The sequence below is a fragment of the Pisolithus orientalis genome (genome assembly GCF_024613125.1).
Source record: "Pisolithus orientalis strain OTSU chromosome Unknown F5J12scaffold_97, whole genome shotgun sequence".
Lineage (NCBI taxonomy): Eukaryota > Fungi > Basidiomycota > Agaricomycetes > Boletales > Pisolithaceae > Pisolithus > Pisolithus orientalis.
In genome coordinates this window covers 71,359-87,904 of record NW_026260878.1, presented here as the reverse complement: position 1 = coordinate 87,904, position 16,546 = coordinate 71,359, and the positions used below count along the sequence as shown (strand labels likewise).

Here is a 16,546-nt window from a genome sequence, read left to right as displayed (position 1 = left end):
GAGGAGTAGGTGGACGAACTAAAAGGCGCTGTAAAAGCAGCCTGCGAACAATCTGCTCTTGAAGCAACAATTGTCGCCTTCGCCACCAAGCGGAGAGACCTAGAAAAGAAAGCCAAAACGCTATAGAGCGTATGGCAATTTCCCGAAGGAACCGCGGGTCATGTCCACCATAATGAAGTAATAAAATGGCCTGATTAAGGCCTGCCACAATAGCGACAGCGAAGACTACTACTACCGATCCTAGCGCTTCTAGGCCTACGATATCCATAGTGATATGCCCGTCGGCAGTGATCGTTCTATGCAAATACCGCAAATAGCTGACCGCCTAGTATAGGGCGGGGCTCATAACCTATTGCGCAGAGGAACGGGAAGCAATAAAAGAGCTAGGCACGAACACTTGCCTTTATTCAGAAAGGTAGTAGCGTTTGAAGTAAAAGCTTTGAGTGTTTGAGGGGCTCAGTTGTCGAGTAGACAAGTGAAGTATCGAATACTTGATTTGATTCGATGGGGATTGAGGAAGAAATCCCCAAGTTTATATACATGAGTAGGTACGCACGGACCAAGAGCGTAAAAGGAAACTACTACTCAGTATAGTAAAGAACAGCATGGAAGGTCATGGAATATGACGTATAATATGATGTCAGAATGACATCATTGTGGAGCTGATTGCTAAGGAATGTCATGTGATGAACAACATGTTGATACACATGTAAGTCTGGATCAATCTAGACGTCGGAACATATAGTAATATTTCCAACAGTAGGATATCTCGAAGTAGAATCTAGTTGTCTGAAACAGAACTCCTGCATCGCTACGGGTAATCGGGCGTCCTGTGACCCATGCCCCGAGTAGTGGCGCGTTCCTGGACGCATCCCCGTCCCGGTCTGAAAATTACCTTGTCCCGCGAGTTTTCGCTGGACCGAAATAGCCGGATTGTTAATCTCGGTTCTAGGTCCTATGCATTTATGTCACTGGATGACTTTCCGTAGGATAAATCACAGCTTCCCTCGCTCAGGGGTGATGGCAATGGCCCGCCGGATCTGACAGATACCACAGCCTGTTGTCTGCCACAAAACGTTGCAGACGGAAGATTGAAGGCTATCAAGCATCAGGGAGACAGGGAATGGTGGAATCACGGTCACGACCAGTCAGTAACAGGTTTAACCCATATATTCGCTTACTGATGAGGTACTTTGGAAGCCTATAATTATAAGCCATCCGGAAAAGGTACATCGGCCTATAGCAGTCGATGATAAATCAAGTTGTCGTGAAGGTCTGCATCAGTTCTTGACCGTAACTTGTAATTTCTCGTCCATCGAGCTGCTTTGTGCACAGCAACATCGACCAGCACGTCAGGCTCTTCCATTCTTCCCTGCCTCTCGAGGCTATGCTGTTGATAATCGGTATCCCGTTTCTCGTGTTTGACAATCAGCGCCTCAACCTTCCATCGATGCTCGGAATTGGGCGCGAGGTTTCCAAGGCATGTTTATTGAGTCCGTTGTACCGGTGGAGCACCTACATATCCAACCGAATTTCTGGCTGACTGAAATGGGACACAGCTTAACGGTGCCATTGGAGTACGAAAAGCGCGCTTAAACCACGAAGAAAGGCGTCCAATTGTTAATCGTATGGTTTCACTGTTAGGCTTTTCCTCCGTGGCGACTAACCCTTCAAGGGATTCAAACCAGTCTTCTCAATTGATTCTTCCATCATGGGCTGTGCAAATCAACGATGAATCACCCAGTACATGTGGTAGACTATATCTAAGTTAATGTGAGCGTATTCATTCAGGTGCATCACCCCACAAATGTCCTCGTCGGCGGACTCAGAAGCTGTCATTATTGCGTTCGTGAACGCCGTACATCCAGGCTTCGACTACATCGTGGTAACCACTGCTTTCTCTGCCTGTCTGTTTACCCTCTGTGGTCCTTATTGCACTCTCAACCAAAGAGTCTCGACGCCGCCTCGTATTCCGACTAAATGTGCTTGCTATCTGTCACGTCCTAGCCATGGGTGTATTGATGGGCTTGACCACTCTGAAGTACATATTGGAACCATTCAGCCAGGTGTCAGCAAGTGTCTTCATTGCTACAGTTGTCTTCTTCTATTTCTCGCCATTACTGTATGACTCGATATTGTTGACTCGCCTCTTCGCTCTCTATCCCCTTGGCAGTACGCCTCCCGCCACTCTAGTGAAAATCTTTGCACTCCCATTCTGCATCAAGTGCGCTCGAGTGGCCGTTATCGTGGGTGTTTTTCTTCAACGTTTATTTTCATTGCTGAGCAACATTTTGCACAGACCATTGCCGTTCTTGACTATGTTCGGTCTGGGAATAACGACTAACGCTCTCACTCAGAATAATGAGTCCAGTGCCAGGTTCTGTAACCCTTACATGATCGCCGAATGGACAATGCAAATCGTCGACAACATGTAAGTTGGTGTCTCTCTACTACGCGATCCATTGGACATCTTTCCTAGGTACCCCGTCAGCTTTTTCCTTTACAACTTCCACGTCCGCACATCGTCGATAAATAGAGGTGAGCATACCACCTTGCGTCTCTGTGGGGGTAGGAATAACTCGTGGATTTCCCGACATGCAGCGGGCGGCATCGCGGACCGTATCCGTCGAATCTTCTGTATATCTGTCGCCAATTTTGTTTTCCCTCTCATTCTCCACGTTGCACAAATCATCTTTATCACGACTGACCGGATCCCGACCACCGGCGAAGTGCTGCTCTTGATCAACAGCTATGTAATTGTCATGGGGGTAATGTGCGCGACGCTATGGTCCTCGGGATCAGAGTGGGGTTCGGACTCGCAACGAACCATTACCTGAGCGCATGTTCAACTCCTGCAAACCAAACTTTGGAAAGGACCATGCTGCTGGCTGGACGAGTAGGAGCTCTATCGTATTAGTAGGCGAGGGGTCTCTCACACATGGCACTGCAGGCTTGGACACTGGGACGAATCTCAACCAGCTCTCCACCTCGGAGAAAGCGAACAAGTATACCTTCATATGATTTACTGGTTCCATTCTTGGGGCACTGGCAGACGACATTTCTTAAATAACTTACATAGAGGTTGTCAACGACGTTCGCAAATTGATGAGCTATACGAAGTTACTTGTACGATACTACGATACGCGGGAGGGCAGCCCAAATCAACCACTTGTTCATCCAGTACCATACCTATCCCCGGTGCCGGGCACAGGTGCACTGGCAGAGCTTCAGTCCTTGATGGTCTCGCACCAGTTTCCCGTACGTTATTCCTATTCATTGACTTTGGGACTTTAACATACACAAAGGAAGAACACAAGCCCTTAGGACCAGTCACATCCCATACATATGTTACGTGGTCAGGATATAGGCGGTCGCAACCTATCACTTCAACTAGTGTTGTAAGCGAGCGCGCCGTGGCTGAAGAGAGACGTGAAAGTAACTTCGACTTCGGAGGGTTAGAAATCACGCTTGGTGTAACAAGTTGCTTGGAATCCGTCAGCACCTCACTGATACGCTTTCTAAAGTTTCCGGGTCAAGCGTGACATCCCTTGTCCCGACTACAACCGCTCCGTTCTCCCATCCCTCGACTAACAAGGGCCCTCCAGACATCCAGCTTGTATTTCGTCGGATAATGGCTCGTTGCGAGGCTCTGCCCAGAATCAGTGTTGTGCCATAGTAGTTATTGATCAAGACTAGTAGCCCTTCGCCGGTATCAGGAGAACGGTCAGCTGCGATAAACACGAGCAGTGTGATGTTGAACACGATAGGGAAGGCGGAGTTGGTTGCGGAAAATGTGGACGTACCTACCCGTTTGTACAGTTCACAGTGTGCGCCTTGCCATCTCGAGGCACGAAGTGGGAACTAGAAGCGATCTATCATAGCACACTAGCGCGATATATTTACCCATGTACACCCTCGCCTCCTGCCTCAACGCCGACGAGTACACAGATGTGTCTGGGATAAACTCGTAGAAAGACCCATGCCGGCACGAACGTATGGGACAGCCGCATGTGGAAACTCTCCTGTCGCCTCCCTCATATGTGCTTTGATTTCACCTCTTGCCAATCGCGGACAATGTACGGGAATGGGTGAGGGATGCGATGAGGAAGTCTACCGTCAATGGTTTCCAGGCGACACCACCGACGTGCACGCTACATAGGAAAATGCACCCGAATTGATGTTAGGGAAGGAGTTCTACGGGGAATTGAGGAGCTGGGTTTGTAGTGAAATTAGTGACTGTTTGTAGTTGTCTCGAAGGCAAGACAACACTAAGAAAAGTGCAGAATACTATCGCGAGGAAATAGGAGGCTTACGCGTAGTAGAATGGAAATCCCGGGACGATGTGTTGTCAGTCGACGGTGCCTAACCTGGGAACCGTGGCGTTTGGCGGGCCGCTGCGCCTTGGCCCAGCCACTTGGTATTCGGTGGCAAGTTAGTACCACTCATAAATTCAACCGTGTGCAGACACAAGGCTGGTAGCGTAGTCCGAGTGAGCGCGGTGGAAGACAAGTCTCTGCACGCTTTCAATGTACGACGCATGGTATATCCCCTGCTGTTGCTGCCGTTCGGTGGTTACGGCCCACACTAAAGGTATTTGACCATCTGGTGTGACACTCTCCACACGGGCATGCAAGGTGGGATGGAAAAGGTCGACGCTTGAGCGAAGGGGTTTGGTGGGATGGAAGGAGGACAGAGACAGGAGAACGAGCGAGCTGAGCGTGGCTATCATGACATGGGAAGAGTCCAACTACACTTGTACACGGGACACCTACACAGCAGGTGGCACTGTACCGCTGCTCGTCTCAATACCCAAACGACATTGCAATCCAACTCACAGTACATATCACATCCAAACTACCGATTTCTCAATGGCCAGGCTCCAGCCCAAAAAACATCGCTTACCGTATATTGGAAAGTCTCCCTCATCAGTGCCTGACCTCACTTCAGTAAGCAATCTGTTTTTGCCAGTGCACCAGACTAATGGATCGGCAAACACAAGTCTCAAGGGCAGTCTGAGGTTCCTGTTGGAGGCGTTGTATCGAATCCTGGTCATTCGAGTTATGGCTTTAAAGTCAAGTTGGCCGCTATGAAAAGTCGCCTCATCCGGTCTCACCGAGGCCCATCAAGTTCCTCTGCCGATCCCATTGCATCTGAATGGGCTCAGGAAGACCCAGAACCGCGACAAGTTGCCCAAGATTCTGATGTATGTGATCTACGACGTCCTGCACTGCAACGATGCTAAGCGTCTATCTTTCACAGACTCAAGGGCTGCCCAGTAAATCAGGTCCTGATCCTGACCCAGCTTTGGCGGGTGATGACCTGGAAGTTGTTCGTCAAGTTTTCGAAGGCATAACACCCATCCCCCGTGCGGGCGAGAATGCTATCAACATTGTTGCACAGGCCAATGCTATGGCTGTTGACCTTCAGAACTTGAGTAGCACCTATCTCCAACCTCTTAAATTCTTTAACAATGTGGTCACCACCATTGAGAACGTGCGTAGATTTGTTCTGGCATCCATCCCGCGACTCAACGATGCCGCGCAGGTCCATCCCTACGCCCAGATGGCGTTGGGCATCCTCACAGCCGCTTCCCAAGTATGACTTGGAGTCCTTTATCTACTCTCTTTACTCACACCACCCTTGCGCCAGTTGATCATCACGCAAGCGAACCTAGATAGTGCGATTTCGGAGCTCTTGAAAAAAGTTGGCTCTGTGTACGCATTCCTTTCGGACGAGGACACCATCAAGAACATTGATTCCATGAGAGTCCCGTTGGCGAAGATTGCGCAGGTAATCAGTGCCTGTGTACAGTTCATCAGAGACTATTCAGAAACAACAAGCTTTTGTACGTCTGTTTTTATCTTGTTGAGACTTTGACCTCATACTTTCTCAGGGAAGAGACTCGGAAAGAACATAATGTCTGAGACGCAGACTGCCATCGGCGACTACACCAAGACGCTAGACGAGTTGATGCAGCAATATCGAGACCGCCAGAGCCGGGACATCCATATCAATGTGTATCGCGTTCTCGAGGACCTGAACATGGAGGGCATGGCTTACGCAGGTGGGGCGGGCTTGGATACGATGAAGAAATGCCTAGAGAACACGAGGACAGAGATTCTGCAGGACGTCATCAACTGGGTCAATGATACTCACCCCGAGGCCCCACGCATCTTATGGCTTCACGGGCAGGCTGGAAGGGGCAAATCTGTAATCGCCCATACCATTGCATCCTGGCTCAAGGACGTGGGAGGGCTTGGGTCTTGCTTTTGTTTTGTCCGTGCCAAGCAGGCTGAGTGTCGGGAAGAGAAGATGTTGACAACTATTTCCCGCGATCTGGCCAGCCGTTACCCCGCGTTCCGGCGAGCAATAGGCCGCGTTCTCGCTGAGGACCCCTCTCTGAAGGCGACGCCCGACTTGTTGCAACAGTGGCAAAAACTGATCTTGGAGCCATTGTCGGAGGCTGCTGGTGGCATTGTCGGGAATGTAGTGGTGGTGATCGATGCACTAGATGAAAGCGGCGGGGTCTCATGGAGGGAGAATATTCTGTTGCTTCTGACATCAACAGAAGCTGCAAACCTACCTTCGAATTTCCGCATCCTGTTAACGTCCCGACCTTTACCGAACATCGAACGTGCTCTACGCGGTGCCATTCACGTCAGAGCGATGTGTTTGGATGATGTCCCTGCAGAGCTGGTGGAACGTGACATCACTTTATTTGTTTCGAAGAAACTTCTTAGCCTCAGAGACACCATTGGGCCCACGGAGATACGGCGGATAGTCCACATGTCGAATGGCTTGTTCGAATGGGCACGTCTGGCCTGCGAGTTTGTCGGCCCGAATCGCGCCTTCGGTCAAACTGTGAAAGAACGATTCACGAGCCTGATAGCCATCCCATCGGACGAGGGGAAGACACTTTTGGACGGCATGTATTCTACCATCCTAGACAGCATCATGCCGAAGTCGGGGACACCATTTCTGCGGTTCCGCTCGGTTATGCGACAGCTTTTGATGGTGTTGGAACCTTTGCCGATTGCGGCATTGAATCATATGCGCACTCTCTTCCCAAGTGAGGAAGAGCACTATGACGTAGTCATAATCCTTCAGTTCATGGCTCCAGTGCTGGGTGGAATTTCTGACCACACCTTACCTGTCCAACCCCTCCATGCATCCTTCAATGACTTCCTAACCGATCCTTTACGAAGTGGGCCCTACTTCATCGACACTTCTGACCCAAGCGACCTTGCCCATGCTTCGCTGCAAGTGCTGTACAAGGAACTGTCTTTCAACATCTGTGGGCTGGAAAACTCGTACCTCAGTAACTCCCAAATTCCTGACTTGTTAGAGAGAATCAATTCAAATATTCCACAACACTTGTCCTACTCATGCAAGTTCTGGGCGAAGCATTTGGAGGTAGCCAGGTTTGACTTGTCCCTTGCAACATCTGTGCAGGCCATTGTAGAGAGTGAAAAAATCCTGTTCTGGATTGAGGCTCTCAGCCTTCTTGGAGCATTGGGAAGTGCTGAATCCTCTCTTGCAATCACAGTCCAATGGTTACAGGTAAGTACTCCAGTTGGCAAGTGACATTGAATGTCATCTGATGTCATGTAAAGGGCCATGCAGGCTGTGAAGTACTAGTGGCATTAGCAATGGATGGGGTCAAACTTCTGCAAACCTTTACCACAGCAATTTCATGCAGTGCACCACACCTATACCTGTCTGCACTGCCACTTGCACCTTCTACTTCCTTGTTGTCCAGACAACTAATGCCCAAATTCTCCCACCTTGTGCAAGTTGCCCAAGGGGGTTTGAAGGGCTGGCCAGCTGTGCAGCTTGCCTTACAGCAGTATACTTACAGTGTCACCTCTGTTGCATTTTCCCCTGATGGCAACAGGATTGTTTCAGGCTCTTGGGACAACACTGTGAGGGTCTGGGATGCAAAGAGTGGTGCCCAGATTGGCAGCCCTCTGAAGGGGCATAGTAATTGGGTCAGTGCAGTTGCATTCTCCCCTGATGGCAGCAGGATTGTTTCAGGCTCAGAGGACAAGACTGTGAGGGTCTGGGATACAAAGAGTGGACTCCAGATTGGTATTGCTCTGAAGGGGCATACTCAGGATGTCACCTCAGTTGCATTCTCCCCTGGTGGCAACAAGATTGTTTCAGGTTCTTGGGACAAGACTGTGAGGATCTGGGATGCAAAGAGTGGGGTGCAGATTGGAAACCCTCTGAAGGGGCATACTCATCATGTCAGGTCAGTTGCATTCTCCCCTGATGGAAACAGGATTGTTTCAGGCTCTTGGGATGAGACTGTGAGGGTCTGGGATGTAAAGACTGCAGATCAGATTGGCAGCCCTCTGAAGGGGCATACTAGTAGGGTCACCTCAGTAGCATTCTCCCCTGATGGCTACAGGATTGTCTCAGGTGCCTGGGATAATACTGTGAGGGTCTGGGATGCACAGAGTGGAGTTCAGATTGGCAGCCCTCTGAAGGGGCATACTCATCATGTCAGGTCAGTTGCATTCTCCCCTGATGGCAACAGGGTTGTCTCAGGCTCTTGGGACAAAACTGTGAGGGTCTGGGATGCAAAGAGTGGGATTCAGATTGGCAGCCCTCTGAAGGGGCATAGTAATTGGGTCACCTCAGTTGCATTCTCCCCTGATGGCAACAGGATTGTTTCAGGCTCAGGGGATAATACTGTGAGGGTCTGGAATGCAAGCAGTGGAATTCAGGTCAGTAGCCCTCTTCAGGGGCATACCCAGCATTCTAACTCAGTTACATTCTCCTCTGATACCAATAAGATTATTTCTGGCTCAGATTGCAAAAATATTGAGATCTCTCGAGATGGAAATAGTATTCCTACTATGTTACATGTTAATGGTGAGCACATTATTCACAGCTATCTGTACATATGCTGTTACAGTATCTGACTTTATTCTGACAGCCACTCAGATTTATGGGACACATCCCATTTGCTTTTCATCTGTCTCATCACATGCATCATCTGACACTGGACAACTTCTTGATGACCACATATATGAGGACATCACTCAACCAGTCCTACTGCACCATGATGGGTGGATCAGAGGCCCACAAGGGAGGTTGCTTCTATGGATACCAACATCTCTGCAGACCCCATTTTATTCAATGCATACCAAATTAATCATTCCTAGTGGTTGTTGTGTGGAGCTGGACTTGAGTGAAATGGTTCATGGAAACAAATGGCAGGAATGTTTCAATTATATTTCCTAGTGTTGATACATATAGACTTTATCCTTGTTACTTTCTTTGCATTCTACACACAGAGTACAAAATAAGCAATAGTATGTTGAATTGACATTTGTATTCATATGGTATGTACACCCAGATGGTTTCCCACCATTGTTGATTAACCAACTTAAATGCACACTCCACCCTAAATTCAACAACTCACAGGTTGTACCCAGCCATCAGCCATATCTCCTTTACCATCTCTCAAATATACTGGTCAAGGTGATCAGCCCATTGTCTAGGTAAGAGCTAAGCAGTGAGTTCATGCACTTTCAATCCCTAGCCACTGCACAAGCAATAATGCATAAAAGCGAGCTTCAACGTGCTCACTTGATGTGAGTGCACCATTGGTTCCAGATCATTCCCCATCTGAAAGGAGGATAGGTGCAGAGGATTTGTACACTGTTTTCAGCATAGATACAAGCACTGTCAAAAGGCTACGTCCACATGTCAGAAGCCATGCCAAATGAGCTTTCCAGGAAGTGAATTTCACCTTTCTGGAGTATAGTATTCTCTTAGACATTGAGTGAGTCAGAACACAGCAGATCAGGTAAGCACGTGTTGCCAAAATCCCTGCGACGATGTATCAGAGAATGGTTGAGCAGCACAAGACTACTCAGTATGCTGACCACTGCTGCTGATGCCTCAGAATTCTAATCATGGAGGATGACAAGTAATTGTGCCAGGCCAGAAATGCATGTAAAAAAACTTACAATAGGTGAATCGAAACAAGGTTTGACGTCCCTTTTGCAAGTGCACCTGACGACACGGCCAATTTTGAGAGTGACTTGAGTAAATACTCGACGTATGCACAAGATGTCTAATAAAGTTTGATCACTGGGAAATGGAAAGCGAATCTGACAACATAAACCGCCAATTCACGGTGTATTCCAGTGCATTCATCAACTAACCCATACAATATGGGAAGGCACGGAATACCGTGAGATGGTGGAAACAGGGTTCTCTGAGCGTTCGCACTCCAGAATCTTCTTCTTCGACCATGTCCATGACATACCCAGCATCGGATTTTTGCAGTGAATCAACTATATCCTTTCCCTTCCCCTTCCCCAAGTGCTCCCTGCCACTCCGATCCACTGACCTGCCGCCACTTGTGACCTGAAGTACAGAGCACATAGCGACGTCACCACCAACAGCTCTCTTCACAAGTTCCATGCAAGAGGCCTGGGTGAAGTACTCGGGAGGTATATGCAATAGGAGTGTAAACTTCACTCGCAAGTACGAGCTCAAGTTCGTGAAGTCCATTAGTCCCAGTGGACCCAGGAAGGAAGCAAGATGAGGACAGAAGCACAGTCTGCTTTAATGCAAGCGACAGGAAGGCACTTGCAGAACTGAAGGATGAATGTAAGAAATTCTTCGATGGAACAGACAACCAGCTCGAATCACACCTTGCATATTGGGCAACTCCCAGAACTGTACATTCCTCAGAACAAGGAGAAGAATGTCGTAGGGTGAGATGTCATGGTCTGGACCCAGTTGTCCGTCGAGTTTGTTGGTAGTTCCAAATGGAAGTTCTAAATGAATGGTCAAGAGAAGGCAGATGAACCTCTGGAGCATCTCTCCCCGAGCGGCTGCACTGAATATTACAGTAGGGCAACATTTCCGATGAGATATAAATATGGGGCAATCGAAAGAATGGACTCGATGACGCCTATCCACTGATCAGCTAGCATGTAAAGTAGGGCAACGCCTAAGTTTTCCCGTGTAAGCATTGCTGAAGAGCCGCACCATCGACTTTAAGGAGAGAAGTGGCAAATTAAAATATCGATGCTCGTCTTGATAATGGCACCAGCCTGAGGATGTTGGAAGCCACGTGTTTGGGAAACTTGCAGAGTGTCTGACCTGTACATGTGTGGATACAGCTAGCACAGAGAGGAATAGTAAGGTACGCCATACGCACAATTTCTAGTACTAACTTTGCAGACATGCCTTCGTCGCCGACGACGCCCAGCAACTTCGCGATTTCATCACTTCCTAATACGTCACTTTGGCCTAGCGTCACAGGCATTGGCGAGCTCGCAACTCGTATCAACGGAGCACGGACATCACATAGACATCGCAACACAGCAGAAGCGACGACGTCATCCGAAACTAGCATATAAGGATCCTGTCGTTCCCTTTCGCGTTGCCAGTTCTTGTGCTTCTTTCTTTTGCTTTCATCTTCGCGTTGGAGATCTGCATCTTGCCACTCACCTCGTCCGTGTCGCATACACTCCCAGGCGATAACCCACCCCAGCTTCCCAACCTCGTTCCATACGACTCCTGGATTCCGAGTGTCGGGGACATACGCATACGGGGAGATGCTAGCGAGAACGGTGCCAGACACACGGGAAACATAAGTAATTGCAAGTGCTAGCGAGTGACACTTCGACCGCAGCATGCCATCATCATTAGCATGTCCCTCTGTTGGTGTCGCCTCCCCTTTATCAGTCTTTCATCGCTTACCGCCGCGTCGACTTTGACCTCTTTCAGCAGCGTATGCTTTCTACGCCCGCGTAAATTCTTCCAAACAGCCGGCGCCAATTCTACAGATTGTAAAGCGGTCAAAACCATAGAGAGCTCTAGTGAGCGACAGAAGGCATGGCCGCAGCGGACTGAACATCAAGTCATGCGGTGGTACAGGGAGGGACTGCGAGGACACTGACTCGGGAAGGGTGAGTGAAGAGAGGGCAGTAAGAAGGGTGAGGATGTACGCGTGTACCGTACGGGTCCCAGTGTGATAATCAAGAAGGTCCGAAAGTAGTCGCTGAACAGCATCTGCGGCCAACATGTCATTCGAGTTACAAACCTGACTCGCGCGCTCGACGGTGACCGGCGCAAGCTCCCTCGCTTCTATCAAAGTAGACTCCACATCACGACTGCGAGCCGTATTCCGAATGCCTGACCCAACAGTTGTGCGCGGGGTATACAAGCGCTCCTCCTCGATCACGTCCAAGATCCCTACAAGCGTCATCCATGCGTCCGTCCTTTGCGGTCTGGGGTCCACCGTTACGGTACCGCATAAAAGGACTTTCCTACAGGACTCCCAGAGCTCCATTGCATCAGCGCGCACGACATCACGAATGACCAAGGCAGGAGATCCCAACCCGGACGAAGAGGGGAAAACGTTGTGCGGTGGCGATTTACTGCACAAAGACATGCAGAAAAGAGGCATGGCAAGAGGAAAAGGCCGTGGTCCATGCACATGCGCGAAAGTGCATCCAATAATGTGTCCGCAAGCTGCCTGAGACCTTCAACGGAGAATAGCGCCTCGATACCTGCACAGTAAAGAGCGTCATGAAGTTGTTTCGAGATTTTCGATGACAGGTCTTCTTGGCTTGATTGTGCATTCAACGACCGCGAAGGTACAGAGGGTGCGAGGGTACAAGTCCAATGGAGCATGTGTGTTGAAAGGAATATAACGTATAACCAGTCTTTGTAAATTGGCACGGAAAACAAACAGAGGATAGCATGTAGGAAGATCACCTTCTTCTTGATCCCGAATTTCCGAAGCGCCTCCCTGTACAATTTGATTACCATGATACATATTCACACCGAATCACCCTGAATACCCTCTCTGAGAGAGCACATCCTCAAATACAGTTAGTTTCACACTCACGTTCCAAGGCACGGAACACGCCAAATACAGCTGCGAGGCATTCCATCAGAGAATCCATGCCAACTCTTTTCTCAGCACAGGGCCATAATGTTGCAAGCACAGCACGTGCAGGTGCATATACACTGCCAAGATCGAGGTCGGGGACGTGTGAAAGGGAGATAAGTTTCTTGACAATTCCTGCAAGGTTGTCACGATAGCTCAGCAGGAGGAGCCAAGTCGCAATGGGAGAACGGAGGACACAGAAGACAAGAGTGTCTGCTGTAACAGCAACCAATATTTAGGATTTGATATAGAGCTCTTTTCCATCGCGTGCGAGAGAAACCAATACCCATCCGATGAGAACTTCGGCCGTTTTCACAGCACCAAACGACGTGTCCGACCAAGCGTCATTGGTGACGCCTATTTTGAATGGTCCATCTGCTGAGGGTGGATCTGTGGGGGCCCTAAGCAAGCGAACGAGAACGTGGATAGTTACGCGGTTGTGCGTAGCTCAGAACAATGAGATTGCCATGAGAGAAAAATGTATGTCCCTGTTGTGGTGACCGCACCTTCACTCCGAAATACATGCTGCACCTCCGTCAGGCTGGCTGCCAGAAAATTTCCCAATTTCGGCCGTATGGAAGCACGGTTGTCCGGCTTTCCATAGAAATAGCAGGGTGTTGATCACTGGATGACTTTCCGTAGGATAAATCACAGGTCAATTGGTCCGCCGGGTCTGACAGGTACCACAGCCTGTTGTCGGTCACAAAACGTTGCGGACTGAAAATTGAAGGCTATCAAGGTACTTTGGAAGCCTAAAATTATAGTCATTCGGAGAAGGTATATCAGCCTATAGCAATCGATGATAAATCAAGTTGTCGTCAAGGCCTGCATCAATTCTTGACCGTAACTTGTAATTTCTCGTCCATCAAGTTGCTTTGTGCACAGCAACATCGACCGGCACGTCAGGCTCTTCCATTCTTCCCTGCCTCTGGAGGCTACGCTGTTGACGATCGGCATCCCGTTTCTCGTGTTCGATAATCAGTGCCTCAACCTTCCATCAATGCTCGGAATTGGGTGCGAGGTTTCCAAGGCGTGTTTATTGGGTCCGTTGTACCAGTGGAACACCTACATATCTCACCCGCATATCTGGCTGACTGAACGGGACGCAGCTTAACGGTTCCACTGGAGTACGAAAGCGCTCTTAAACCACGAGGAAAGGCGTCCAATTGTTAATCGTATGGTTTCACTGTTAGGCTTTTCCTCCGTAGCCACTAACCCTTCAAGGGATTCAAACCAGTCTTCTCAATGGATTCTGCCATCATGGGCTGTGCAAATCAACGATCAATCACCCAGTACATGTGGTAGACTATATCTAAGTTAATGTGTGCGTATTCATTCAAGTGCATCATCCCACAAATGTCCTCAACGGCGGATTCCGAAGCTATCATTATTGCGTTCGTGAGCGCCGTACGCCCAGGCTTCGACTACATCGTGGTAACCACTGCTTTTTCTGCCTGTCTGTTTACCCTCTTTGTTGTCCTTATTGCACTTTCAACCAAAGAGTCTCGACGCCGCCTCGTATTCCGACTAAATGTGCTTGCTATCTGTCACGTCCTAGCCATGGGTGTATTGATGGGCTTGACCACCCTGAAGTACATATTGGAACCATTCAGTCAGGTGTCAGCAAGTGTCTTCATTGCTACAGTTGTCTTCCTCTACTTCTCGCCATTACTGTATGACTCGATATTGTTGACTCGCCTCTTTGCTCTCTATCCCCTTGGCAGTACACCTCCCGCTACTCTAGTGAAAATCTTTGCACTCCCATTCTGCATCAAGTGCGCTCGAGTGGCCGTTATCGTGGGTGTTTTTCATCAACGTTTAGTTTCGTTGCTGAGCAGCATTTTGCACAGACCATTGCCGTTCTTGACTATGTTCGGTCTGGGATAACGACTAACGCTCTCACTCAGAACAATGAGTCCACTGCCTGGTTCCGCAACCCTTACATGATCGCCGAGTGGACAATGCAAATCGTCGACAACTTGTAAGTTGGTGTCCGTCTACTACTGTACATGATCCATTGAACATCTTTTCTAGGTACTCCGTTAGCTTTTTCCTTTACAACCTCCACGTCCGCACATCGTCGATAAACAGAGGTGAGCATACCACCGTGCGTCTCTGTAGCGGTATGAATAACTCATGCATGTCCTGACATGCAGCGCACAGCATTGCGGACCGTATCCGCCGAATCTTCTATATATCCGTCGCCAATTTTGTTTTCCCTCTCATCTTCAATATTGCACAAATCATCTTTATCACGACTGACCGGATCCCGACCACCGGCGAAGTGCTGCTCTTGATTAACAGCTATGTAACTGTCTTGGGGGTAATGTGCGCGACACTATGGTCCTCGGGATCAGAGTGGGTTCGGACCCGCAACGAACCATTACCCGAGCGCATGTTCAACTCCTGCAAACCAAACTTTGGAAAGGACCGTGCTGCTGGCGGGAAGAGTAGGAGCTCTATCGCATTAGTAGGCGAGGGGTGTCTCACACATGGCACTACAGGCTTGGACACTGGGACGAATCTCAACCAGCTCTCCCCCCCAGAGAAAGCGAAGAAGCATACCTTCGTATGATTTACTGGTTCTATTCCTGGGCCACTGGCAAAGGACATTTCTTAAATACCTTACGTAGACGATGGCGACGACGTTCACAAATTGATGAACTATACGAAGTTGCTTGTACGATACTACAATACGCGGGAGGGCAGCCCAAATCAACAACTCGTTCATTCAATACCATACCTGTCCCCGGTGCTGGGTACAAGTGCACTGACAGCGATTCAGCCCGTGATGGTCTCGTACCAACTTCCAACACATTCTTCCTATTCATTGCACTCAGGACATTAACAGACACAAAACAAGGACACAAACCCCTAGGACCAATCGCGTCCCATACGTATATTACGTTGTCAGTATGTGGGCGGTCGCAACCTATCACTTCAACTAGAGTTGTAAGCGAGCACGCCGTGGCTGAAGAGAGACACAAAAGTAACTTTGATTTCGGAGGGTTGGAAATCACACTATGAAACGATTATTCTCTTCTGTGGGTGTGGCAAGTTGCTTGGGATCCGTCAGCACCTCACTGATACGCTCTCTAAACTTGCCGGGTCAAGCGTGACATCCCTTGTCCCGACTACCACTGCTCCGTTCCCTCCCATCCCTCTACTAACAAGAACCCTCCAGATGCCCAGCCTGCGTTTCGCCATATAATGGTTCGTTGCGAGGCTCTGTCCAGAATCAGTGTTGCGCCGTAGTAGGTATTGATCAAGACTAGTAGCCCTGCGCCGGTATCGGGGGAACGGTTAGCTGCGATAAACAGAAGCAGTGTGATGTTGAACGCGATAGGGGAGGCGGAGTTGGTTGCGGAAAATGTAGACATACCTACCCGTTTGTACAGTCCGCTGGGTGTGCGCCCCGCCATCTCGAGGCATGAAGTGGGAACCGGAAGGTATCTATCATAGCACACTAGCGCGAAACATTCATCCCTATGCACCCTCGCCTCCTGCCTCAACGCCGACGAGGTGCACAGACGTATCCGGGATAATCTCTTGAAAGGACCCATGTCGGCACCAACGTATGAGACAGCCACATCCGGAACCTCCCCTCATCTGTGCTTTGAT

At 49.2% G+C, this 16,546-nt stretch overlaps 6 protein-coding genes across 6 annotated transcripts; 2 read left to right on the top strand and 4 right to left on the bottom strand.

Annotated features, from left to right (window-relative positions):
* Nucleotides 1-2,009: 2,009 nt before the first annotated feature.
* On the top strand, nucleotides 2,010-2,837 carry F5J12DRAFT_898830 (uncharacterized protein; the record flags this gene model as incomplete). Its single annotated transcript, XM_051748135.1, has 3 exons — nucleotides 2,010-2,224; nucleotides 2,300-2,431; nucleotides 2,480-2,837. The coding sequence occupies 3 exons, from the start codon at nucleotides 2,010-2,012 to the stop codon at nucleotides 2,835-2,837; spliced, it is 705 nt and encodes a 234-aa protein (XP_051594453.1).
* A 7,619-nt stretch (nucleotides 2,838-10,456) lies between these two features.
* F5J12DRAFT_868713 (uncharacterized protein) lies at nucleotides 10,457-11,153 on the bottom strand. The gene is made up of 2 exons (XM_051747088.1): nucleotides 11,014-11,153; nucleotides 10,457-10,951 (listed from the first exon to the last, which is right to left on the bottom strand). Exon 2 carries the CDS (start codon nucleotides 10,840-10,842, stop codon nucleotides 10,585-10,587), a length of 258 nt encoding a protein of 85 aa, XP_051594452.1. The 5' UTR covers nucleotides 10,843-10,951; nucleotides 11,014-11,153; the 3' UTR covers nucleotides 10,457-10,584.
* Nucleotides 11,154-11,285: 132 nt separating this feature from the next.
* Nucleotides 11,286-11,730, bottom strand: F5J12DRAFT_868711 (uncharacterized protein). The gene is made up of 2 exons (XM_051747087.1): nucleotides 11,479-11,730; nucleotides 11,286-11,425 (listed from the first exon to the last, which is right to left on the bottom strand). Exons 1-2 carry the CDS (start codon nucleotides 11,663-11,665, stop codon nucleotides 11,367-11,369), a joined length of 246 nt encoding a protein of 81 aa, XP_051594451.1. The 5' UTR covers nucleotides 11,666-11,730; the 3' UTR covers nucleotides 11,286-11,366.
* On the bottom strand, nucleotides 11,580-12,864 carry F5J12DRAFT_578678 (uncharacterized protein). Its single transcript, XM_051740149.1, has one exon. The coding sequence runs from the start codon at nucleotides 12,437-12,439 to the stop codon at nucleotides 11,771-11,773; it is 669 nt and encodes a 222-aa protein (XP_051594450.1). The 5' UTR covers nucleotides 12,440-12,864; the 3' UTR covers nucleotides 11,580-11,770.
* A 1,417-nt stretch (nucleotides 12,865-14,281) lies between these two features.
* On the top strand, nucleotides 14,282-15,500 carry F5J12DRAFT_728867 (uncharacterized protein; the record flags this gene model as incomplete). Its single annotated transcript, XM_051741917.1, has 4 exons — nucleotides 14,282-14,746; nucleotides 14,776-14,906; nucleotides 14,960-15,018; nucleotides 15,082-15,500. The coding sequence occupies 4 exons, from the start codon at nucleotides 14,282-14,284 to the stop codon at nucleotides 15,498-15,500; spliced, it is 1,074 nt and encodes a 357-aa protein (XP_051594449.1).
* A 559-nt stretch (nucleotides 15,501-16,059) lies between these two features.
* On the bottom strand, nucleotides 16,060-16,488 carry F5J12DRAFT_787283 (uncharacterized protein; the record flags this gene model as incomplete). Its single annotated transcript, XM_051743618.1, has 2 exons — nucleotides 16,060-16,232; nucleotides 16,308-16,488. The coding sequence occupies 2 exons, from the start codon at nucleotides 16,486-16,488 to the stop codon at nucleotides 16,060-16,062; spliced, it is 354 nt and encodes a 117-aa protein (XP_051594448.1).
* Between the last annotated feature and the right edge of the window lie 58 nt (nucleotides 16,489-16,546).